This window comes from Lissotriton helveticus, chromosome 6, assembly GCF_964261635.1.
Source record: "Lissotriton helveticus chromosome 6, aLisHel1.1, whole genome shotgun sequence".
Taxonomy (NCBI): Eukaryota; Metazoa; Chordata; class Amphibia; order Caudata; family Salamandridae; genus Lissotriton; species Lissotriton helveticus.
Window position 1 is genome coordinate 1,279,380,720 of NC_136067.1, and position 27,467 is coordinate 1,279,408,186.

Consider the following 27,467-nt stretch of genomic DNA (forward strand, 5'->3'; position numbering starts at 1 on the left):
AGGTTTCTCACCGAGTCTTTGGGCGAGGGGGCTTGGCAGAAGTCCTCTGGCCACCAAAGGCTGGGGTCCAGGGGAGAAGTTGAGTTAAAAAACAGAATCTCCGTTTTACCTGCATTAAGACGGAGGGAGTTAGCATCCATCCAGTGTGAAATAGCTCTTAGGCAGGATTTCAGTGGTTCGAAAGCGGAGGCGGAGGGGGTGTCGAACGTGAAAAGTAGCTGAATATCATCAGCGTAGGATGTGGATTTAATTCCAGTCTGAGCAATCAGCTTGGCCAGGGGGGTAAAATAAACATTAAACAAAAGCGGGCTTAGAGAGGAGCCCTGTGGAACTCCCCATTTGAGTGGTCTGGCTGAGGAAGTGAAGGGAGGGGTGAAAACTTGTTGTGTTCGGTCAGACAGGTAGGATGACAGCCATTTCAGCACAGAGCCGCCCAGCCCTCCAACCTTCCCAGCAGGATCTTATGAGAGACGGTGTCAAATGCTGCTGAAAGATCCAGCAGCACTAACACCGCCCTCGACCCTCGGTCGAGCGTCCACCTCACAGAATCAGCCATTTCAATAAGGGCCGACTCCGTGCTGTGGCCCGACCTAAAGCCATGCTGGGAATCGTGGAGAAGCCCTTTGGACTCGATGAAGTTCGCCAGTTGGGAGTGGACCAGCCTTTCCAGGATCTTAGCTGGAGCGGGCAAGGGAGAGATGGGCCTGTAGTTGCTGGGAAGGTCGGGGTCCAAGTTGGGCTTCTTCAAGATGGGGACTAAAGAGGCGTGTTTCCATTTGGTGGGGAAACAACCAGTTCGAAGTGAGTCGTTCCAGATGAGATTTAGGTAGGGGTTGAGTAGGGGTGCCAGTTTTTTGTATTCCTTGGCTGGCCAGGGATCGTTTGGTGAACCTGATTTACATTTAAGTAATTCGGTCAAAGATTCAGCTTCCGATATCGCAGCAAATTCAGACATGAGGTGCGGTGGCGGCGGCTGTGTCAGAGAGTTGGATCTCTCGTCGTCTCCTACACTGATGGGGGGGGGGGGGGGGGGAAAGATGAATAAATGGTCTCAATCTTGTCCTCAAAAAATTGAGAAAGTTTATTGCAGAGCGCCTGGGAGGCGGGCTGAGATCGGATCAGTGCAGTGGGATCTGTGAAGGATCTAACGATGTTAAAGATCTCTCTGGCACCGTTGCTAGCGAGTTTGATACGGGAGGCCAGATAATCTCGTTTGTGCTCCTCTATCATTCTCCGATATTGTTTAAGGGCTGTTTTGTAGAGATTTTTACTGTCTGGAGAATAATTCTGTCTCCAATGACGTTCAAGGGATTTACAAAAAGCCTTTTTCTGCCAGAGTTCATCGGAGTACCATGGGGCTGATGGTGCCGTCCTGTAGGTTTTTATCGGTTTAATGGGGGCCAAGGCATCTAGGGCCTGTCCAATCCAAGTGTCCATGTGGTTGATAGCTAGGTCAGGATCAGGTGACAGGCATGGTTGAGAGTTATTGAGATGTTTCTGGAGCGCGTCCAGGGTGACGCGACTCCAGTTTCTGCCTGAAGATTTAGGAGTGATAGAGGGTCTGGTGGGACGGGGGGAGTCGATCTCAAAGGAGATAAAGAAGTGATCTGACCAGGTGACCGGAGTGGGAGGGTCCACCCGGATGGAGGGGAGATTGGAACAGATTAGATCCAATGTGTGAACCGCTGTGTGCGTGGGTAGGGTTATGAGTTGGACTAAGTTGCAGGCCGCGAGCGTAGAGATAAAATGGCTGCTGTGTGAACAGGATTCATCATCAACATGAAGATTAAAATCTCCCAGAGCGGTAAAGTTGGCATAGCGGGTGCTGAGCTGAATGATGTAATCCGTCAAGGCCGGTAAGTGCGATAGGTTGGAGTGGGGGGGGCGATAGATGAGTAATCCCGAACAGGAGGAGGATGGGGAAGTTTGGATGCTGAAAGGCAAGCCCTCTATACAGTCAATGTGGTTGAATGGGGGGAAGGTGGCCATCCATATGGATTTATGGATTAGGGCAACACCGCCTCCCGATTTACCGTTGAGTCTATTAGCACAGCTAATACTGTAGCCCTCCGGTAGGGCGAGGGAGATGGCGGGGTTCGTGGTGTCTTTCAGCCATGTTTCCGTTAGGAAAAGCAAGTCCCAGTTATTATCTCAGAGGGACTGCCAGATGTCGATGGCATGTTTGGTCAGTGATCTGCAGTTGATAAGTGCAGATCTAAGGGTCAGGGGGGGGTGGGCGCCCGAAGTGGTGGCCGAAGTTGGGTTGAGGATTGAACGGGTAGGTAGGCCAGAGGATAAGAGGGTAAAGTGGCAATGCGAGCAGACAAAGTTCCGGCACAGAGCGTCTGAGAGAGAGCACGGGTGGGTTGTGCAGAGGGGGGGTTTTAAGGACAGCAAATCTGTCCGAGTATAAGACACGGCATTGTGGCTGTCAGATCGTGCAGGGGGACCGGCCTCGGTCGCGGACGAGCGCAGACGAGCTTGCCTTATGCGCGCCTTCGGCGCGCAATCGTCGCGCCCACTGCGCTCGTCCGCTGCGCTTCCAGTTGCTACACATTTTTATCATGGAAGGACGGAGGCGGGGGGCGTGGCCACGAGGTGGGCGTGTCCCCGTCAGGGCGTGGGGAATGGCGGTGGCAAGCTCGGCGATTTCGCCCTTGCTATCGCTCGTTTTGGCCCAAAAGTGAGTGCCTGCACGCAGCAGTAAGGAGACCAAGTGAGTAAGGGTTGGGTTTTAAAGATGCAAAGTTTCCAAATTTTCTGATACACAAAATACAATTTCCAAGTTTTAAAAACACAAACAAGAAGATTTGTCACGCTACTCCCGGCTGTGCCTCAGGAGTTTGTTTAAGAGTCTGTCAGCGCGCTAGCAATCAGCGTGCCTTTTAAGACCTAGCAGGGGGCGTGGCCACGAGGTGGGCTTGTCCCCGTCAGGGCGTGGGGAATGGCGGTGGCAAGCTCGGCGATTTCGCCCTTGCTATCGCTCGTTTTGGGCCAAAAGTGAGTGCCTGCACGCAGCAGTAAGGAGACCAAGTGAGTACGGGTTGGGTTTTAAAAATGCAAAGTTTCCAAATTTTCTGATACACAAAATACAATTTCCAAGTTTTAAAAACACAATTTCCAAGTTTTAAAAACACAAACAAGAAGATTTGTGATTTTTAGTTCCATGTTTACAGTCACTTAACCTTTTACATATAACCACATCCAGAATATATTTTGAAAAGTATATGTTAAAACACTAGTTATTGAAAGTGTTTGAAGAGAAATCGTTTTCCTGCAAAAGAAACAAAAGGGTGCCTATTAAGGGTAGAACTCAAGTGGGCCCCATCAGAGAAAGGAGAGAACCAGATCACACATAACTTATCATGAGATGCACTCGCAGACACCCTCTTTAGTCCCTGTATAGTGTAATGAAAGATTAGTACTCAAAATCAACTGTAGGAGAGAGCTTCATTTCTTACTTAAAAGGACAGAAAATGGAGAATATGCATAAGTAAGCTGTGAAAAGGAGGAAGAACACTTATTCTTACAAGCCCCACATAGCTAAATACTTGAAATGGTCAACTCTACAACAAAAAGAAAAAGCATTAAAAAGTTCAAGACCTCCAAAAAGAATATGGCAGGAGACTAAGTTATGGTTACAGTGTGTCCTTATGCAGAGTTTAAAGTCGGACGGTCTCAACTACACTCATTTCATTATATTATATATACAACTGGAGGCGATTCTACCCTGCGACTGGTCAGATCACCACATTATCACCTTCTTTATCAATGAAAAAGTTAAACCTAACCCGGCTCAACCAATCAAATCCAAAACATGGAAAAGGGACATGAAGAATCTTAACCCCTCTACCCTGCCTCCCCACATCGGCAATCTCCTCCTTCCCCCTTCTGGTGCCTCGGATGTTCAATCACTGATCGACCACTACCTTGACTCTATGAATACAATAGTCAATGAAGTCGCCCCACTGCAACTGAAGAGAGTCTCCACCAAAATTTCTAACCCCTGGTATGATGATAGACTCAATGACGACAGGCGTACTATGCGAATGGCAGAGCGCACCTGGAGTTCGGACCCCTCATCACTGCACCTCAAAAGGCTTAAGAACAAGAGAAATGCCTACTTCAGGAAAATAAAGCGCACAAAGTCGGACTTCTTTAGCCGCCAGTTGGACCAAGCAAAAAACAGGCCAAGAAAGCTGTTCGAACTAATCAAGACCCAAACAAAGACACAACCCTTACAATCAAACAGCACAACAAGCGACACCCCACACTGTGAAGCCTTCTCTGCTTTCTTTAAGCTAAAGACTGACAACATAAGAAATGACCTCATCATGGATGTAAGCCGATTCCCCAACCACACCAGAATGGCTAACACTCAACCTAAAAACAAGGCATCTTGGCTGGACTTCGATACCTACTCGGAAGAAGCAATACACAAACTGCTCTGCACCTTGAAGCCCTCTAATCACCTCACAGACCCTCTACCTGCTAATGCTGTAAAAGACTTCATCCCCTTACTCCTCCCTCTCTGGACCAAAATCAACAGCTCCCTGCAACAAGGCCTCATTCCAAACTCCCTCAAGGTGGGGCAAGTCACGCCTATACTCAAGAAACCTACAGCTGATCCGTCTGACCTAAACAATTACCGGCCCATCACCAATATCCCCACCCTGGCCAAACTGCTGGAGAAATGTGTCCAACTCCAACTAACAAAACACATTGACCAATTTGACCTCCTCAACCCTCATCAATCAGGCTTCCGAGCGAAACATAGCACGGAAAAAGCTATGACACACATAATTGATGACGCCCTCCAAATTCTTGATCGCAATGAGTCCTGCCTCCTCATCCTTCTTGACCTCTCGTCAGCATTTGACACGGTCAAACATGAGAACTTGCTGGAGCTGCTAAGCACTAGAATGGGTCTATCGGGAACTGTTCTCAAATGGTTTTCGTCCTTCCTTCACAACCGGTCTCAGAAGTTCAAGATCGACAATGTGCTATCTACACCTGTGCCTGCAGATCTAGGTGTTCCACAAGGATCCTCCCTCTCCCCCACACTGTTCAACCTCGTCATGGAACCGCTCGCCACCTTGCTCCAAGCTTCCAATGTCCAATTCCATATGTACGCCGACAACACACAACTTTACCTAAAGCTACAATCCCCGGAAGATATCAAACATCTGAATTCCACGCTTATTAACACTCAATCTTGGCTGGACGATAATCACCTCAAACTAAATGCTCTGAAAACTGAGTTCCTACTCATCTCACCCCCGGCGAAAATTTCCACCACCCAAACCTGGCTCAATAACCTAACAGCACTCAATGTCCAACCTACCATCGTGGATTCGGCGAAATCCCTAGGCATCACACTCGATGCCAAGCTCAACATGCAGCAGCACGTTAGCAAAGCCACAAAAGCAGCTAATTTCCAAATCAACACACTGAGGAAAATAAAACCCTTCCTCCCTGCCGAAGACTTCCAAACTGCTGTACAAGCTTTAGTCATCCCTCGAATAGACTACGGAATTGTGGCCCTCAGCGGACTCCCGCTATCCACAACAGCACCCTTAAGAGCCTCCCTGAACGCTGCCGCGAGACTCATTACTGGCTCAAGAAAACATTTGCATATATCCCCAGACTTAAAGTCTCTAAAATGGCTGCCCTTTGAAGCCAGAATACAGCTAAAAATTGCAGTTATGACACACGCGGCCATGCACCACAATGCACCCAACTACCTCGCTCAAAAGTTGTCTATATGAGGAGGTTCGAGATCCAATAGAAGTACAAAAAATCTACTCCTGAAACCTCGTAGATTCCGGAAAGAGAAAACATACAAGCGCTCCTTCTCAGGAATGGCACCCAGGATCTGGAATGCGCTCCCTCCTGAAACCAGGCTTATCTCCTCCACTGCACTCTTCAAGAAAGAGGTGAAAACCATTCTTCTGGCCAAGATCTCCTGAACCTTATAGGTGCTGGATCAGAGACTCTGCATTGTTTTGTATCACTGTTCACCTTGTCCTTTGGCACTATACTTCTACTTGATGGGGACACTACTACGCTACTCTCTTACTACCGACCAATATATGATACACGTTGGTTTACTGATTCACTCTCCCGATGCCCCCACTCAGTGTTCTCTCTATACTAAAACATTGGTATAAGCCATCCACACACCCAAGGTGTACCTGAACACCTCTGTAGTGGGATCAATGACTTGTGCCGTCTGATATTACTTGTTTACCTGATTGTATACTGATATGTTTTATGTATGTTATTATTATCCTACCATGTTAGTGACTATTATACTGCTCCCATTTTCTCTGTTCATTCCTACTGCCCCTACCCTGTCTTTGTGAAGCGCTCTGATATCTGTAAGGATCTTGTTCGCGCTATACAAAACTTTGAATAAATAAATAAATAAATATTTACAGTTTGGCATTAATGGATTATGAATGTATGTCATCAACAATGGACTCCACATCGGCATCTTCAACCAACTCACTCTAAGCATCCAGACTAACCAAAACACCGCCGCCAGACTGCTATCTGATCATGCTACTGAATTTATATTGCACCCAATATTATGTTGCGTCACCCTCATGCTATCCTCACCCCATGTTTCTGTGAAGCGCTCTGATATCTGTAAAGATCTTGTTCGCGCTATATAAAACTCTGAATAAATAAATAAATAAAATAAATCTTAGACGTCCTCAGAAGCGTTCACATCACTCCCTAATTCCTAGAAATACACTGGCTATGCATCCAGAAACAATGCCAAATCAAAGCTACCCGTCCACACCTACCAAGCCCTCCACAACACCGAACCTGCATACCTCACCGACAGACTTCACCTCTACCATCCAACCAGACAAATACTCTCAGCTTCACTAGCGCTTGCACGTGTTCCAGCATTCGCAGAAGCACGTCAGGAGGGCGCTCTTTCTCCTACATCGCTGCCAAGACCTAGAATGAACTCCCTCAACACACCAGGACCACCCCTTCACTACTTAACCTCACAAGAAACTGAAGATCTGGCTGTTTAACCAGGAGCTCCGCCTGCCCTATGTTCCTGCTCCAGCGCTTCAATACCCACAAGGGTGATAAGCTGCGCCATACAAATCGACCCAACAACAAACAAAAACATTTCACACAAACAACGATGCTCGTCTCAGGGGCTCACCTATGGGTAAGCTACCAATGTGTCTCAGAAATGATCTGTCCTAATATGCAAACCATCACGTCCACAAATATCAGACATCAAGGGATACATCGGTAGTCCAAAAACATATTCTTTAACTTCTAAGACACTCTTAAGACTCCTATATCTTTGAATGGCAAGACTTGAGAATTGGTTACTTCACAAAAGGAAGAGCTGAGAGCATTAGCAACCAGAACACTACACCTACACTCGATCTTCCATTAAGGCAGCTATCACATGCCTTCAGATTCCTCTGGCCTCAGCAGTATACATCATGAACAGTCAAATGAACAGTGGACGAATGGTAGGCAGGTTGTTTAAATCAAGAGTGTGCTATTTGAGCCAAAATCAAGCAAGATTTACAGGGTAGCCAAATGAAATAAGGAAATGTTAATTGCCCACTGTAACCATAGCCTTCTGTATTGCTTTATTGTGCTATGCAAACCTGTCCTTCTACATTTCAGGATGGTCCTGTTTGACAATCAGTCAAGCCCACTGGAGATGCTCTGCGTTTAAGATTTTTGTCAACATCATATCTTGCTCGGACTATAGGGTAGCACTCCAAAGTGTACCCCCCATTATAAGTGAAAGTTGCTACTGTTCTATCAGTCGAGGATGCAGTGTGATTCTAGTCAGGGGCACAGGTTTTGTCTGGGACACGGGTAAGATAAGAGGTCTATAGTATGTTGAGAGAGGTGGCAAAGGACAGTGCTGAGTTCTGGGGTCCACTGGACCAAAGATAGTCTTATTTTGTGCTGGCGTTTACCATCTCCAATATCCTTGCCAGGATGTACACATCCTGCCTCCCAGATACCGGTTTTCCTAGTGGGTGGACAAAGATCTGTAGACTTATTTTAATGCCAGTTTCCATTTTCCCGTGCCTGAGAAAAACTCCCTCCTGCCCCTCTTTGTTTTCTATGATGCGGCCATCTCCCCTGGTAATAGCACTCTGAAAAAAACGCCAACGGATCTCAGTTCAGACAGTGGGTAAGAAGCCTTACAAATCTAGCTAGCAACAGCAGGAAGATGTTCCTACAATGTCAGAGGAGCCTTTCAGCTATCAAAAGTACTAGAACATATGGTTGGATGTGAAGTTTTAACACTGACCTCATTCATTCTGTGCTGGCTTAAGCTTTGTTGAATGGAAGAGGAGGATTGCACACCTGTGAAAGGGAGTAAAACCCTCTGTTGTGTTTCCATTCTCAACAGAGACTGGCCAAGTCTAGGAAGAGTTCTCGTATCGCACTACTTCTTCACTCAAGAATAGAAAAAAACATAGCTGCCAGAGTACTAAGGAAAGATTAGCGGATGGGAAAGGCCTGTGTGGCGTGGACCGTGATTGACCACAGTCAAAGAGGTCACTCCACCCACCCAAGCTACACGGGAGTAGTAAAGCCATGTACGTTTGCTAAGAAGCTTCATTACTTTCAGAAATTGAGTCGGATGAGGTGCATTGTTCAGGTCACTTACTCAAAGTTTAGGTCGACATATATGGGGAACAGCTTGTCTTCACACACTTCTGGCACAGAGTTTTATCCTACAGCAAGTCGTGCTGAATCTTTAATAATGTAAACTATTGTCCTAGCCATCTCGTTCATAGTTGTTGCTGGTTCAAGTCGCAGGTCATATCCAATCCAAACTGACCAAGGGCACCACATGGGGCTTACAGAGCTATGGGACGTAGGCAAATGTGAATGGTCTATCGACTGCCCAATCCTCCGTTATAAATATCTGTTTATTACCTAAATGGACCCATCAAAATTTCTAAAGTTATAGCTTGGGACTGAGGATGTAACAGAAGGGGCTTCATGAACAAGTTTTTAACTGTGGGCCTAAGGTTGGTCTAATACCTGGGTTAACAAGTATCATTCTATCTTGGCAGATGTCCTAAGGAAGGTTCTGAAATTGAAGTGATGTGTGCTCTATAACTTAATTTTAGACAGACGTTTTGAAATGGCTTTAAGGATTAAAAACATTCAAGTAAAAGATAATTATGTTGATATGCTGAATTGTCCCTTTTACGCCAGTTAGCCTATACACTTAAGAATTCATTTAGGAATATTAAAGCGGAGAAGTTAAACTACAAAAATGGCACCCACTAATAAAGTTATGCGACAAACAATTGGCAGTTTGAAGTTAATTTAAACTTGTTTTTCTTGGGTTTTTTTTGGTAATATGATTAAGATTTTTTTTTTAAAGTACAGCAAACTATAAAGAAGCATGGAGAAAGGTTACTGGAAGTGAAAAGTGTATAGCTTTTTAATTATCCTCTGCAGACAAGATTTCATATTTCAAAGAGTGGGGCCTATTTTTTATTTTAAAAATAGTTTTCTTGCTCTCTGTATACAAGTTTTAAATGGTTCTTTGAATTGTTGTATGGAACTGATGGAGTGTATTGTATCTATAGGTTGATGGAAAATTCAAAACAAAGATGAGAACTGGCAGCTACTGGTGTCATCCTATACTTTTGTTTTTTAATGCATTTATAATCACAGGTAGACAACCAAAATATAGCAGTATAACTAACCCCAACAATTCCATCATTGTACATAAAATCGATATTGTAAGTACATAGCCCCAAAGTTACACACTGCTTATGCATGACCCTAGATATGGTTCCAATCGGGAACCTAACAGTGTACAATGCTTTCACCCCCTAAAGGAGTAGTCCCTAATCCGTCCGTAAAATCTTACAAAACTTCATTATGGCTCCTATTCTTTGGGAGTAAAGCTTTTCTGTGGATTCCACTTGTTTCATACTATGTTCCCATTGGCCGAAGGTTGGAGTCTCCACCAGTCTCCCTTTTTTCAGGATCGAAGATTTGGCCACTAGTGAAGTGGTGCCATTCTATACTGCTGTGGATGGTCCCAGCCTCCGCGGAGGACTACCAAAAACATTGTCTACTGCAACAGCAGAAACAGAGAAAGCTACTCCTAAAGATGTTCAGTAACATTTTTAGGGTCATTTAAGGAGAGCCTGCTGGGGACCTTTCATTTGTTTCCAATATAAGCCAAAAGGCTGATCATCTGGTCCCTGGGGTTGCGTAGCAGGATTGTAACACCTCGTGGTGATTGTTGGCTGGATAAATGGCACCCAGACAGTAAAAGTACCCGCAATTTCCCCTTAAATGTGTGAATCTCAATTGGGCAGTTAGCTTTAAGGACGGACTTTCTAAGGCTATATACTGGACCATTTCTGTCGTTTGAGACAGGGGGCATCTTTTATTTCTATTAAGGCAGTGGCTACATCAAAAAAAAGAAGCGTACCAGTTCCTTTGTCTATTTCACAAGAGTAACGTTTTTGGGTAAAGAAACCTGAAGACTTCTAAAATTTACTAAGACAACCAACGCATCCACCACAAAAGAACACTGGCAATGAAGTTAAATGAAAAAGTGGACATAAAGACATTTGTGGCTCTAACTTTGGCCCACTGGGTTTAAGGGCCTTAGATTTTCTTTATCATACTTTTAACTGTACTATTTTCCTTACCTGTGCTTTTCATTTAAAAAAGTTATGGGACAATCACTCCCAGAACATATGGAGTGTTCTCTGCCGAATCCAGAGAGACAGCATACGGTTCATCAGCATTTAGGAGACGTACATTTTGTGCAACTTTTCCTTGGAGTACCGACTAAAGGAGTTCTAATCACAAAGTGAAGTCATTGCACTTCTGGCTCCCTCACCCCCCAACGAAGAGCCCTAATACTTTGGAAAACTGACATTAGAACTAAATCAACCTTTAAAATTACCATGATGTGCAGAAAATGTTATTTTTGACATCCACAACCACCATCAATCACCATGTGAAGAAGTCTCTTCCTGGTTTTCAATAGCAATAATAGAAAATAATGAGCGTGGCTTGCGGCACAGCATTTTTAGCTGTATTTCCTGTAGGTTTCAATATGCTACGGGGTATTTATGCATCTAGCACCCTAGCACTAATTTGTGTCACCAAACAGGGCTGAAAAAAATGGCCTATCCTAAAACGAACCGCTCACTGGTATGGTGCTTAGTTAGTGGAAAGAATATTGGGAGAACCCCCTCCATACTTGCCGAGTTAAAGTGAAAGACACTGCTGCCCCCATTCACAAGGAGGGTGCAAGCCTGCAGGACAAGCAAGTGCCAATGCTATTAGAGTGAATGAGGTGGAAAGACAGAGTATTGTAGGCAGTATTTTCTATAGCTCTGAACCATGACATTAAAAGAGTCTTATAACACCTGCAGCTCTGAAAACACCAGTTTGAGCAGTATGGAAAAGGAGCTATGAAGGGAGCATAGTGGATAAGCAATCTACTAAAGGCATAAGCAATAAGAGAGAAGGTGTCTGGTGGATAAACTACATTTGAGCAAGTTTAATTTTTCTCTTATACAGTATTCAAAGTGAATAAACTTGTGCTTGCAGCTTGGAAGCGGCACATGGTTCTTTTGAGGGAAAGAAGCATAGGAATGCCATGTGGTAATGGTGTTTTTTGCTAGGGGAAAAAAAAAATCAGGTTCCAGCATTTTTTTTGAGCCGTTTCCTGCGCATTCAAATTTACAGAGTTCCTTTCCAAGTCATACTATAAGTATCAATAATGAAATTTAGCAATCATTCTACACCGCAGAATCCTTGGCATCAGAAACAAGCATTTACAATGCAATGGTTTCGCCTTTTGAAAAGTTTGAGCTATTGGCATTGTAAATGACAATTTTTATTTATGTGTTCGTTTTGAAAATAAATAAATGGCATTGTCATTTACAATGCCAATAGCTTAATCTCTCGCAAATGCGAGACCTATAGCATTTGCAATGCAATAGGTCGCGTATTTATGTGAGTTTGAGCTAATGATATTGCAGATAACAATGCGTTTATTTAGGTTTCAAAAACCAAAACATAAAAAAAAAGGTCTCTCACACACTGCTGCCTCACACACCATGCTCTCCCACACACCATGCTCTCCCACACACCATGCTCTCCCTAGAAGACTCACACTGCTGCCTCTCACACACCATGCTCTCCCACACACCATGCTCTCCCTAGAAGACTCGCACTGCTTTGTGCTGGATAGTGCGAGTTGATAGCCTGTAGCTATAGGAACTGGTTACTTCTAGATAGGGAGCAGATGTAGCGATCTGATAGGTCTGTTTGCGCAGTTAATTGTTGGCTACAGAAAACTGTAAGGAGTGGGGGGGGTGGAGATGGTAAGGCCAGAGTGTAGAATCATGGCACTTAAAGTACTGGACAAACTGTGATTGAGTTAGTGTCGACGGGAAGCATGAATCGGGCAGAGCAATTATTTTTGTGCAGAGCGTGGGCACTTTGCGTGCGCAATTACGCTAGTTTGAGTGTTTACAGCGCACTCAGTATGTGGTATGTGGACAATAATTCAGTGTGGGATTACAAGCCGAAGGCTCCAGGGAGTTGTGCTTCCATCAACTGGTATTGAATGGATGGCTATGCAATGTCATGGGGGGAATTATATTTGGCAATTCCACAGTAAATGTTAAAACTGCTTTTCAAAGATGCCACAGAACCAAGTGGTATGTAACTAAGCATCGAACATGCCAATTTCGGAAGGATTTCCTTTCCTTTCCGGCGTCTTAATGTACCCTGGTGTATTCACAATAAAAGGATTCATAGGGTAGCACACAACCCTGACGTCACTAGTCAAAGAGCCAAAACTTCAACTTGACCCCCTCTCCACTTCACACAGTTCAATGCAATCACTTGGTTTATCCTTAGCCCAATTCCAAACCGTTGTCAATTTCGACACGTGGACAAACACAGCAATCCGAGAATGGCTGCCACAGTTGCAGGGTGCTAGGTTTACATTTCTGACAAGCTAATAAATGACAACTTGTGCTGTTAAACGTCACACTGACGCATCCTGCAGCACCCGTTTAATGTACAGTGCTGTAAAATGGAAGCCTCGGAATGACGAGTTACTGCTATGTCCACGGTAGCCAACTGCAAGTTGGGCAGTGGCACTGCTGACAACAAGTGTGTGCACACTAAACATGCACAACGCTAGGGCTCCTTGACTGCGCACGCGCAAACCGAAACTACACACGGATTAAAGGTAGGTTCTTAGCAAAAAAAACTCCCTCAGTTTAAACATCAGCTGGTGTCTCTGGGCCAGAATAATATGAAAAATTCCCAAATCTATATTGATAGCGCTTTTGAAGTGCACTGAAAGTATACGCCTGTGTATTTTCAACGTAAAATAAAAAGGGAAAGGTGCCCTCCTCTCGGTTCAGCACAAACAATCATGTCCTGGTCACTTCTTTCACAATAAACCAGGAAAGCTCTGCCTCCGTCTCATTTCCTTTTGTCTACTGAGAAAAGGTGATGCTAGTCCAAAAATTGGCGGGCCCGGCTGTCCCTCGTGCCTTCGGTGCCAATGTTTGCACCCCTTGGCCTGCAAGGAGAGATCGCTGGCGGAGACATGCCCCCGGGCACCGCTGACTCACCGGCGCCATGAACGCAAAGTAGCAACGGCTCCTCGCCAAAGGGTAACGTGTGCTTTAAGTGGCGCGCAAAGGCGGCAAACTTCACACACAAGAAAGCAGGCTCCGTGTAGTGCTACTGCACTCTTGCACAAAGTGACACAGAGTTAATTTATTCACCAGCCCTCCGCATTCAATGTCACCAGCAATCGGGTGTGGAACGGGGGCTTCTAAGGGCCAATGGCACTGCGTTCGGAGATGATCCCTTGGGGCTGTGCGGTGCCTCCCCGTCCAAGATCCTGCAGAAACTCGGGCGGCCATGATACAGCAGAACCGGCCTGGCAGCTTTCAATTTGAGCTTCAATACGGTCTGCGGTCCGAGGATGGCTAACAACAGCTGACTTGATTTCTGCAAAGGGGTAGGACATTTCACCATGTTCTAAAAAAACAAACCAGCGGACGCCAGGCGAAACCTAGCACTCACCTGGACATCTTCCGGCGGCAAATGATCAAAACATGGCGTTCAAAAAAAAAAAAAAAAAAACATCCGCCCACCGCCGCATGACGTGCTAAAAGGGGCAGGATGAGAAAAACATCTCCGGAACGCCCACGAATCGCCTCGGACCATGACGGACAGATCTCACTTCCAATGGCTAGCCTCCATTTATGGAACTAGCCAATGGAAGTGCGAGGCATGAGAAAGGCACCACACTCTTCTCGAAAGTTTTCGCCTGCGCGAACGCTGCTGCGCAGCGGACGCCAGGCGAAACCTAAAAAGGCACAGGTGCCTTTTGGTAATTTTGGCTTCAACATAACCCAATTTTACACAGAATCAGGGCTTTACATTAAAAAATCTGGAAGGTAGCAGAATCCAGTCTAGGACATAGTCAGCTATAAGACTACCGTATTTTCCGGCGTATAAGACGACTTTTTAACCCCTTAAAATGTTCTGGAAAGTCGGGGGTCGTCTTATACGCCGGGTGCCAAATTTGACGGTATGTTTCATGCGTTTTTTACATAGCGCGGACAACACCCGAAGGTGTCAGACTGCTTCTGCATTATAAAACACTGCGCGAGGACGCAATCAGAGCACGTGTTTTTTTGGCAATAGGCAATGTGGTTGTTTTTCTACAGAAATCCTCCTGTAACATAAATTGCTCAAGCAGTGAAAATACTAAGGCGTATTGGCCGCACTGGCTGGCGAGGGGATGATCTTGAGTTCCCTAAACTGCACCATTTCCCGCCCACGCTTCGGACCCAGCCAGGGGCTCTAATCCGCCGTCCGTGCCCAGTGCCGGAGCTCCCCATCCCCTCGCACCGCGGGGGCTGTGGGGGATATTGGTACGTCACTAGCGCAGGCGTCAATCATGCACTAAAACGTTTATGCGATTTTATATAGCGCAGACTTTACCCGAAGGTGTCAGAGCGCTTTACAGTAGGAACAGTATTGATACAAGAGGAACAATTACAAATGAACAAATTACAAAAGCAAACGTTAAGTTACATGGATCAAAAGTGACAATAGTGAGCAACCAAAATACATGAGGTAGCAATCGGTTCATTCCTGGAGAAAAAAGTGATAAGTGTGCAGGTTACAAAAGCGTACAAAGTACGAGCCAAAATAAAATAAAATAAATTCTCAAAATGGCTATGCAGGACTGCGTTGGACTGCGCTGGAAGTGGGGGTAGTCTTATACGGTGAGTATAGCACGAAACCTACATTTTATCAAGCAAAGTAGGGGGTCGTCTTATACGCCGGGTCGTCTTATACGCCGGAAAATACGGTACTCATTCTCTACAGACTGTTGACAGTCAATGCTCAAAATTTTTCTAGAGCAAGCACAGGATCAGTAACAATTTTAGAACTAAAATCCAAAACAAAAATAAAATGGAAAGCCTTTACTACGACATCAAAATGAGTATTGCTTATTTTATAATTTATCAACTTATGTGACCGCCACAGGACATTGACAGGCATGTGATATATATACATACTATTTAATGTTTGAGCAAACACAATTTAAGCCAAGGAGACCAAGATAAAGACCTGTACTCTCAATGGACTTTGCCACATGCCAAAGAGGACTCCTGGCAGCACTTTGTATCCAATTCCACAGAGACATTTGAAATGTATATCTATCCTTAGACTAGGTGATTTAAAGGGCAGATAATTGCAGACAATTAAAGTTTCATAGTTTTGAAAGAAACATTACCATAAGTATAATAAACAAATGCAAAACATTATGGTGAACAGAAATAAGCATAACTTCTTTAGAGTTTGCAACACTAAAATCTCACCTGTGTGGAAAAACATTTTTCAGATCCAAGCTGGTCTAAACATGAAAAAATATATGCTTTTGCAGAAATACACACAAAATATAGGCTATGGATATTTTTTTCCTGAAATCTGGATCTTCGAGGTATACCTTTCGTTTGGTATTGCAGAAAATGACTGCCTGGGTGATGGTCAGAGTATCGTAGAGGTCACACAAGGTATCAAACTTCCACTCCTCCCGTTCCACCGCCACAAAGAACTGTTTAATGCCTTCCAGAGTCAACTCATCACTGGGCAAAACAAAAAAAAATACATGTTCAGCGATAGACAAATGAGCCAAAATTCGCTTATATGCAACAGATTTCTTAATTATTAAACTTATCTCCCTCAGTGGTAACCTTAAACTCTGATGCCAATTTAAAAACACTTATAAGAATGTATATATCATAAACACGCGCACATTTATAAGTGAACCCGATGCAGACTCCTGGTCCCTCATTTCCTCATCATACATTTCCAGTGCAAAACACATCTTTTATAAACTGCATGAGATATTTCTACAGTTCATTTATAATCCGAATCTTCCACAGTGTTCTGTGCATGATTGTGGACAATGAAATCATTAAGAGGCCTCACATTTTTGCACTTGAACCTTTAGCATGTTAGTCTCCATATTAATTCTTATTTAGGGGTAATTAACATTTAGACCAATTTATCCTGACATCCCATTAATTAGTAAACGAGGGAACAAAAGGAGGACAAACTGCTATAAGAACAAAACAAGGCTACGATGAAGCACATCACTTTTTAAAAGGTATCTGGTGTAATGAGCCCTGTCAAAGCTATGCCCCCAAGCAGTTATTTGTTTATACTGTTATCTTGCACTGTTCTGGTTTTTAATAGAAAGAGGCTTACAGATATTAAAGTTTCCTTATTGTAATTCCTCTATTCCTTTTTAACATCACTCTCTTACACCTTCACTTTTTGCACTGCACTTTATTCCATTTAGTGATCCCACGCATGGTCAACTTGTGACTGTGGGCCTGACCCCAGTCCTACCAGACGGCACTGGAATTAGTCTCAAATGATCTAGAGACGATCCAGCCCTGTACTGTGGATGGCCAGATGATAAAATTAGACCACTAACAAGAATTTTGATGGTAATCCATCTCTGGACCTTGGGTCTCACCTACCGTTGCTGGTGGTCATTTGCGTTGGTTTGTAAACATTGTAAACGGACTGTTTCATTATCCATTCGAGTACTTCACTGACAGAATTGATGAGTATAGTCCTGAGAGCACTATTAACTTTTTGTGACTCTAGACCCCCAGGTTTTTCTGTAGTTAAATATTGTGTAAGGGGATGTCAACCTGAGCAGGTCTCTAAACTCCCTTAGACCCTCCGACCCCCGTTTATGTTTTCAAAAGCTATGCAATTAAAAACAAGCATTGGCAAAACAAATGTGTGGCCTGGCCAAGACTGATTGTTATTTATTTACAAAGAGATGTAATATGCATTACAAGTTACACATTAATGAAAAGTAAAATCACCACAGTCTAAACGTGAAGTGCATATGCTGTATGCCGGGGGCAGGGAAGGGGGAAGGAAAGTGTGACATCACCACACGAAATTTTTTAAAAAGTAAACATGAAATAAAAGCAGAGACTTTGACCCACGTGTGAACAAGCAAGCAAACTAGTCACTTATTGTAGAGAACCAATGACTGAAGTGGCCTGACCCACTGCCCCACGCTCTGGTGAGCTGAAGCAAAATGCGAAAGACAAAAAAAAGCTGACTTAAAGTAGGTATGTATGAAGCCCTCTCAAAACCAGATAAAAAACATTTGTATTAGCAAATTTAGATGTATTCAGTTATGGAACACAGCTTAGACCTAAGGCCCTTATGGGATAGTACAATGAACACCCACAATTCACATTCACAGACAAAGTTGAGTCAACAGAAGCACAGGTGGGAACATATACTTGGCAGGGCCAACAGGTGACAGTTGCAAGCAGAGGATGGCTATGTTGGCAAACTCCTATGGAGAAAACACAGGCTCCTTTACGTAAAACTTTTAATATTCTGGATTTATTTATCAATTTACAGAAAACTTTAGGGGTTGGAATCCAGTCAGATGCAACAATAGGCACCAACTGGAATTCTTCTGTATTTCTTCTAGATAATGATTTTCTAGTTTAATGCACTATGGAAAAGTTAGGTTAGTTAGTGCACTACGGCAAAACTAAGTTTACAGTGGGTTCCTGAATTTAAGGCAATTACCTCTACGTTGGAGCAGGAATGGAGGATGTTCCGGAGTTTTGTATACTGGATGCCAAACGATCTTCCGCTATGTTTTGCTCACCTGTAGGAACTTAGTAGATCAGGTAAGGGCATCATTTGCAAGCTCCTACATGGCACATTGTAGTCGAACTTTCGTAGGCCGCATGACCTTTACTTCAGCAATCTTAGCAAAATGTAGATTTGCAATTTATTCTGTAACCTCTAGATTTCACCCAGATCCATGAGTTGCCTTCAAGGCTGGCTTGTCATGCTGTTGTGCAGTTATTCTGGCTGGCACTACGCTTTTTTAGGTAGGTGATAGACTATTTAGCATGAACAAAGCTTGCATTTGCTGTTTGTTTCCAGTAAAAGAAGGATTTCTAATAAAAGAAAGTTTGTACTCCCCTTTCCTTCAACTAGTAGTGGATTCTACCTAGACACCCCATGATTAGCAAACGCTCTTCCATGTTGGAGCCAATGCAAAAAATAAGTTCCTCCTGGCTCGTAGTATGTAAAAATCATGGAATCTAATCACAGGCCAGGTCTGAAGCTCATACCCGTTGGTTAAACTTCTGTAGCAGATGTTATGGTCCACCAAGCTGCCTATAGGCCCGTGAGAAGCAAGGCCGTCTTTCTGCATTCATACAGGCTGATGGGGATTTCTCAGAGATGTGCCAGGCAGTGAGTGTTTTGCAGATCTGAAGCCAGACAAACGGCCATTTAGTACAGCGGTCTTGTAACTTCTCTTTCAAAGATTTAGCTCTGATACAGAAGAATAACTGCAGGCTTAAAATAAACTGGGACTCTTTCACTAAGCAAGGATTATCCTTTCTTGTGGAAAATACTGTGTCCAGCCAAATATTGTATGCTAATTATTGCTATATCAAGTCTCAGCAAATCAAGGTATTTCGCATGCTGACATAACTAATCATTCCCTTGTATGCAAGGCATTGTTAGCTGCCAGATTGTTAATACTTCCTTATTTTACAACAGGTTTGGGGGTCTGAGAGGAGTTTGGATAATGTCTTAAAAAGGTTAGGCAATGCTTATTTTGCGCCCATAGGTGGGACAATCCAGAAGTCTCCTGCAAGCTACTTTCCCTCAGTAAGGTGGAGATAGATTTTGATGTGAATCAGCCCTCAAGAAACATCTTGCAGGCTGGTTAGAAAACCTTGGTAAGGAGTACAGAAAGGTCTTGTAGTTGGTTCAAACACAGACACATGGAATATACCTCTACGGTTTAATTGCAGAACTACAAGGAAGGTTCTATCACATTCAAAATTACTATTATGAAATACATAGACCTTTGGAGTGCAAGCAAGATGTGTCCAATTATTTGGCTTCATAAGAAAGGATGCATGGAAAAATGATTGTATCTTTACTTTACAAAGTTTCCTCCAACCTTTAATGATTGCATGTGGTTGTATCATTTATCAGTATAGACTGATAACTGGACAAGACTCCTTTCTTGACACAAAGCTGCTTCAGATTGCCTAGTTTTAAGTCTGCCTCCACCACAGCACTTAATCAGTGATTTGCAGGTAGTTAAGCTGATGATGCCACAAGAATAGGGCAACAAAGCTACCTACGAATAAACAATCCCTTCCTCCCAGTAACTTTTGTGCCACTTTCCAGGCCTTTTAGCAAAACTTGTTAACAGCAGCAATGCCCAGTGCGTAGTATCCTGCACACATAGAAAGCTCTTCTAAAAGCTGCCAGAAATAATTAACTGCCAACTGAAACACAATCGGCAGAAATTCAGCCATATCAACTCACCTTAAAAGAATTCCACTGCCACAGCCTGGACCAAATCAGAGTCTCACAGAACGACAAAACCATCAACACAAATATGTAGTTTTACTCGCAGAAAAGCTTCACATCCCAGACACTGCTTAGTGGAGTCCTTGTAAGGCACTCCGCCAACCCCCACCTGCAACTTGGACTCTAGTCTAACACCCCTAAACCACTACCCATCTTTCAGTAACAATCCAAGAAAAGGATCATTAGCTATATTTTCACAGAGCTGCAGCACCAACTGAACAATTATTCGAGCCAATTTTTGGTAGCTTCTTTTTATCATTTTATTAAACAAAAGGCAGTACACACAGTTCTTGGCACCAACCCTCACTTCTAGGGGCATTCAGTGTTTCAAAGTTTACAGCGAATGTGAATTTGGAGGAACAAAAACATGAAGATGTTCCAATCAGATACTCCGTATTCTCTTACACTGTCAGGTCAGCCAGGCTTTTGTAAATGGATTATCTGCTGACGCCCAGTAATCTATGCCTTGACACCACTCCATTATTGTGTGAGTGCACACTGGTGCAGCAATGTCTCATTGCAATTAAATGGCAGATTTGCAGTTATCTCCACTAGATCCATGAAATCCGTGATTTAGCCAGGAGAGCACAACCGGGGTTTGGTGCTATCAAGATGCCCATTACATTTGTAGATTGGCATAAGCTCCCAAGTAAATAAATCGTCTGGCAATACCACATCATGTATAACAACTCTTCAGTCAACTCAACTTTATTGTTTCAGTTTATGTGTGTAAGCCCTATAATACACAACAAACTTAGGTTACAACTACACATAAAACAGCAAATGTCAATTAAACACACTACCATACCAAAAACATTACTTCGATAAAATTACTAAGTAAATTTGGGATTTCCAATCATTGTCACCTAGCTCACACCGGGAGCTACTACTCAAAGTTCTTTTTGAATAAAATACAGGGAGAATGTCCTAACTGGAAAAAAATTCGGGCAATTAAACATGCAGTACTGAAAAAGAAAAAAGAAAATAATTCTAGCTGCCGATGCAAAGGACATCAAGTGCAAAAAGCAAATTGAACAAAAAAGTAAATTATAAACAAATGCCCTTATTGGGGCAATTAAAAGGTAAGCAAGGTCTAGTAGCCTTTTAAGCAGCGTAAATATATGAAAATATCGGGTTAAAAATTAGGGCAGAATCAGTGCGCATGGAAAAAAGCATCTTCATAATGTCTTAAGTTGTAACCACTAAAAAGGAGACAGAGGTAGGATCTTCTGGCCTGCAGCACGATTGAACAGAGCAATATGAAGCGGGTGAGAGATTCATCACCCCCAAACTCACAACAGGTATCTGTGCACCTTGCTTCTTTAGGCCAGGTGCAATAATACAACCTCTCAGGCAATGTGCCTAATCTAATCATAATGTACAGCGCTATTTCGATTTCTAGATACAGTTGGTCCAAACATGGTTTGTATGTAGGAAAGGGTTTAAAAGCGTGTTAACAATTTGCTGCTCAAGTAGGCAATATTGTGATCCTGCAACTTCTCTTTAACCATATGTTCACTCATTGCAGACCTCTCAGGATTAGACCAGTACTCTGAGCAGCCTATGGAGTTCAAGGTGGCCGACATTGGTTATACCAGGGTACCCTGGTTGACTATGCATTTGACCAAAAGCTCACACAGGATTTTCAAGTAAATACTCGGGTCAAGCTTTAGCCAGATTGTGATCCAATACAAGATTGGTTGAAGCTCTATGCAATGTTATGTTAAAAATTCTTATAGAGCGCACTTACACCCAACAGTTTCATGGCGCTATGAGCAAAGGGAGAACGGACGTTTCAGCAGTGTAGTAACAGAAAATATATTTATTCATAGGCTTTACGGAACAGTAGAGTTTTCAGCAGTGACCTGAAGCGAGAGTAAGAAGTGGTTAATCTCAGCTCCAGGGGGAGTGCATTCCAACAGGAAGGGGCAAGGAACAAGAATCTAAGGCCACCATGTCTTTTACGATTAAAGGTGGGGGTAGTGAGCAAGGCTCTTATTTCAACAGAAATAAGACCCAGGTCCAGCCTGAGAGCTTTCATTGGGGTCTGAGGGCTAAGATGAAGACGAAGGAATGGATTCTTACATCCCACAACTTTCGTTCGGCCCCCAACTCAGCCACATATGTCCCAGCAGCTACGGTCTGTGCTTTATATGCCTCAAGGGCAATTAGTCTACAGTTACAATCATAGTAAAGCATGGGCATATTGGCCCAGGGTAACCTCACTTTTTAATAGTTGAGGGAACCAGTACATTCTTAAATAAAATCTGAACCCCACGTAGTCATCATTTTCCACACGCTCCAACAGAGTTCCATGGATTTTAAATGCATTCCTAAGTTTGGCTCTGTCGTTTAAAATCATATACTTTGTTTTTACTGTATTAATCTAAAGTTTCTTACCTTTGCAGTAGTCCACAAATCCTATAAGAAGTTTGTGCACAGAAAGTTCGGTGCGGGATAAAACGTCATAGTTGAAAATGTTAAACAAGACTGGGGCAATTAAAGACCTCCGACCCTTATATTGATTGCCAAGCTAGAGGCTTTTTCTCCTCTTGGGTCATATCTAACTGACGACGAATTTTTCTCATAGAGTTTAATTGCAGACACCAATTTCTCTGGGGACCCCATAGCAGATGAATTTTGCCACAGCAGGTGTCGGTCGACGGTGTCAAAGGACATTTTTAAATCAATGAATGTCATATACAGCCAGGAGCTCTTAATAAATGTGTATTTTAACCCTCTGCTGTATAATCACATTGCTGGATCAAGTGTGCCTAGGCCTTTTCTAAAGCCTGTTTTTGAAGTGGTGATAATCTAGTTGTTCATGGCCCAATTTTCCAGGAGGGTAAGTAACAATTTGTCATGGATCTTGCCAATTCTATCAAGCAGAGAGATTGGGCGGTAATTGGCAGGGTCATTTCGCGGTTCTTTTCTTGTGAAGCAGTATGATAATTGCTGCCCTAAATGAAGCGGTCGTTAGTAGGAGTCCCCAGAAGGAAATATCTGATTGAAAGAGATACCCTGGTACACCGTCAGGACAAGGGGATTTATGTTGCTTATGGTTGAGAATAGCTGTTCGAACATCTCCTACAGTGAATTCATCATTACAAGGCTCGGCAATAGCGGTTGCTATATTTGGAGAATAGGTTAGGATACCAGATAGATCGAATTATTCAGGGGCCAGGTGTGGGCTTGCCAGGTATGATGAAGTTCCCAAACAGGCTTAATTATACATTGTTAAGAAGCATTTGTACCGTGAGTCAGATGAAATACAGATTTTCTAGATTTCTTGATATGGAGAAATGAAAGTAGACAAACATGAGTTAAAGTGACATGTCTGGTTGCCAAAATTAAATCAGTCTATAAGCCACTACTACAAGTGTGTGTTCCAAGCAATCTCAGTACCTTTCCACAGCTCTAATAAATGTTCATTCAGATACAGAAGTAGGCACAGTTATGAAGCAGCGAGGGTCTGACATCCTTAAATAACTTTCTGCTCCACACACAAGTACCTGCTTTTGTAATGGGGCAGGGAGTCCAGTTAGGGACCCTGAATTGGGTAAACCGCATCAGAAGCAGTTCCTTCCTGTGGGGATTTTTTACTGGTTAAGATGACATACTGTTCCTTCTTTAATCTTCTCTCATTTTGCGATTGCAATCAACACAATAGCATCAACATTATCCTGGGGAAAACAATGATCTTAAGATAAGAAAGTTAGAGGCATCATTTAAGTGCAAGAACATCAAATTAAACCTCTTTCCAACACCCAGCATCCTCACCCTAGCATCTGTGATGGAAAAGGTAAGCAATTAATACTAGGCAAATGGAAGCACTTCAAGATTCTGGCACCTCATTCTTCTAGCATAACTTGTTGTAAAAACTTTTAGGGAAAACATGCTTCCAAAGGATATATCGGAAAAGCAGCCAAATAGGCGAAAGGTAGAAATCTGTCTTGAAGTCACCCTCAGAAAGGGGTTTTGCCCCCTCACAAAAACCTGTTTGTACTTTTTACAGTGTTTCTTATAAAATGTACTTATTTGAAGGAGAAAATGCCAGATCAGCAATGATTAATAAAAAATTTATAAAAAGAAAAAACAGGACAGAACTGGTTTTGAAAATCATGTCGAGTTCACTGGATCCCATGCTGTAGGAACAGCAGGTTCCCTGAAGCTTTGATCTGCGTGGACTCAAAACAGATTTGTCTTCTTTGCAGAAAATCCTCACTTTTGCAGACAGTTACGTCCACTTTAAACTGAATTCTACAAACATACATTTAAGTGTAGGTATACGTACCTCGAAAAACGGAATCATTTGATATAAATTTTACAGAGCATGACATTGCCTGAAGGCGTCTTGGCGCTAAGATTCTGCCTGAAAGCTGAGACTATCCACCGCCTATATCTACAAGGAAAGTGTAAATTAACCAGATGTGTTCTGAAACTCTGCAGATTGGGCTTTCCTCTCAAATGCAAAAGGCATCTGGTTCCAGAGCTTAGAGGTGAAATGAGCAAAGCTTTTACCTCCCCAAGAAGCTTCTTCAATTTTTGGAACCACTACTTTTTAGGCCAAGGCTGATCCTGGGGTTTCTGTTAGGAGCACGCCAAGTGGATTTTCTCCTGAGAGAGTCCACGCCTGTGAGATTGGGAGTTAATGTGCTATGCAAAGTGCCTTAAACACTACTCTCTTTAACAGGAAGCCAATGTGATTCCTCCTTTGCTTTCAAAACTGGTTCAAACTGACTGATTTTCCAAAGGAGTAGGACAGCTGCATTCTGTGACAACTAATGTTGCCCGTTTTTGGGAATGTGGACAGGAGAGGGTGCACGAGCGCAGAGCTCGGATTTCATCTCGTGGGCGCGCACAGCCCATCTCCTGCCTCGTCAGTTTCAGTTTTACACAGGCTTCTACAGTGTGCTACTTTGTTGCAGTTTTAAAGTTTCGTTTTTGTTCTTACTGGTTATGGGGCAGTGCAGCACACACTATTTTACAACGCACACCATTCTACGGCACACACCATTCTGCGGCACACAACGCTCTGCGGCATACAGCACTCTACAATTTACAGCACTCTACAGCACACAGTATTCTACATCACATAGCACTGCACTCTACAGCACCCCGCACTCTACAGCACCCCGCACTCTACAGCACCCCGCACTCTACAGCACCCCGCACTCTACAGCACCCCGCACTCTACAGCACCCCGCACTCTACAGCACCCCGCACTCTACAGCACCCCGCACTCTACAGCACCCCGCACTCTACAGCACCCCGCACTCTACAGCACCCCGCACTCTACAGCACCCCGCACTCTACAGCACCCCGCACTCTACAGCACCCCGCACTCTACAGCACCCCGCACTCTACAGCACCCCGCACTCTACAGCACCCCGCACTCTCAGCACCCCGCACTCTCAGTGCTCTACAGCGCCCCGCACTCGACAGCGCCCCGCACTCGACAGCGCCCCGCACTCGACAGCGCCCCGCACTCGACAGCGCCCCGCAGCGCCCCGCACTCGACAGCGCCCCGCACTCGACAGCGCCCCGCAGCGCCCCGCACTCGACAGCGCAACTCACTCTAAAGCGCCCCGCAGCGCCCCGCACTCTACAGCACCCCGCACTCTACAGCACCCCGCACTCTACAGCACCCCGCACTCTACAGCACCCCGCACTCTCAGTGCTCTACAGCGCCCCGCACTCGACAGCGCCCCGCACTCGACAGCGCCCCGCACTCGGCAGCGCCCCGCAGCGCCCCGCACTCGGCAGCGCCCCGCAGCGCCCCGCACTCTGCAGCGCCCCGCAGCGCCCCGCACTCTGCAGCGCCCCGCACTCTGCAGCGCCCCGCACTCTGCAGCGCCCCGCACTCTGCAGCGCCCCGCACTCTGCAGCGCCCCGCAGCGCCCCGCACTCTGCAGCGCCCCGCACTCTGCAGCGCCCCGCAGCGCCCCGCACTCTGCAGCGCCCCGCACTCTGCAGCGCCCCGCAGCGCCCCGCACTCTGCAGCGCCCCGCACTCTGCAGCGCCCCGCACTCTGCAGCGCCCCGCAGCGCCCCGCACTCTGCAGCGCCCCGCAGCGCCCCGCAGCGCCCCGCACTCTGCAGCGCCCCGCAGCGCCCCGCACTCTGCAGCGCCCCGCAGCGCCCCGCACTCTGCAGCGCCCCGCAGCGCCCCGCACTCTGCAGCGCCCCGCAGCGCCCCGCACTCTACAGCGCCCCGCAGCGCCCCGCACTCTACAGCGCCCCGCACTCTACAGCGCCCCGCACTCTACAGCGCCCCGCACTCTACAGCGCCCCGCACTCTACAGCGCCCCGCACTCTACAGCGCCCCGCACTCTACAGCGCCCCGCACTCTACAGCGCCCCGCACTCTACAGCGCCCCGCACTCTACAGCGCCCCGCACTCTACAGCGCCCCGCACTCTACAGCGCCCCGCACTCTACAGCGCCCCGCACTCTACAGCGCCCCGCACTCTACAGCGCCCCGCACTCTACAGCGCCCCGCACTCTACAGCGCCCCGCACTCTACAGCGCCCCGCACTCTACAGCGCCCCGCACTCTACAGCGCCCCGCACTCTACAGCGCCCCGCTCTACAGCGCCCCGCACTCTACAGCTCCCCACAGCGCCCTGCACTCAGCGCCCCGCACTCTACAGCGCCCCGCACTCTACAGCGCCCCGCACCGCACCGCACTCTACAGCGCACCGCAGCGCCCCATACTCTACAGCGCCCCGCGCTCTACAGCGCCACGCACTCTACACCGCGCTCTACAGCGCCACGCACTCTACAGCGCCCCGCCCCGCAGCGCAACGCACTCTACAGCGCCCCGCACTCTACAGCGCCCCGCACTCTACAGCGCCCCGCACTCTACAGCGCCCCGCACTCTACAGCGCCCCGCACTCTACAGCGCCCCGCACTCTACAGCGCCCCGCACTCTACAGCGCCCCGCACTCTACAGCGCCCCGCAGCGCCCCGCACTCTACAGCGCCCCACAGCACCCCACAGCGCCCTACAGCGCCCCACAGCGCCCTACAGCGCCCCACAGCGCCCTACAGCGCCCCACAGCGCCCTACAGCGCCCCGCACTCTACAGCGCCCCGCACTCTACAGCGCCCCGCACTCTACAGCGCCCCGCACTCTACAGCGCCCCGCACTCTACAGCGCCCCGCACTCTACAGCGCTCTACAGCGCCACGCGCTCTACAGCACCACGCGCTCTACAGCACCACGCACTCTACAGCGCACCGCACTCTACAGCGCACCGCAGCGCCCCATACTCTACAGCGCCCCGCGCTCTACAGCGCCCGCAGCGCACCGCACCGCACTCTACAGCGCACCGCAGCGCCCCATACTCTACAGCGCCCCGCACTCTACAGCGCCCCGCACTCTACAGCGCCCCGCACTCTACAGCGCCCCGCACTCTACAGCGCCCCGCACTCTACAGCGCCCCGCACTCTACAGCGCCC

The 27,467-nt window shown here is 45.8% G+C and overlaps 1 protein-coding gene across 1 annotated transcript in view; it reads right to left on the bottom strand.

The window, feature by feature from the left end:
• Positions 1-27,467, bottom strand: part of EIF4A3 (eukaryotic translation initiation factor 4A3) — a 134,526-nt gene that overhangs the window by 38,449 nt on the left and 68,610 nt on the right. Inside the window, exon 8 of the mRNA XM_078649024.1 lies at positions 16,061-16,199. Within this exon, the coding sequence (XP_078505150.1) occupies positions 16,061-16,199 (139 nt within the window). The remainder of the gene's footprint in view (positions 1-16,060; positions 16,200-27,467) is intronic.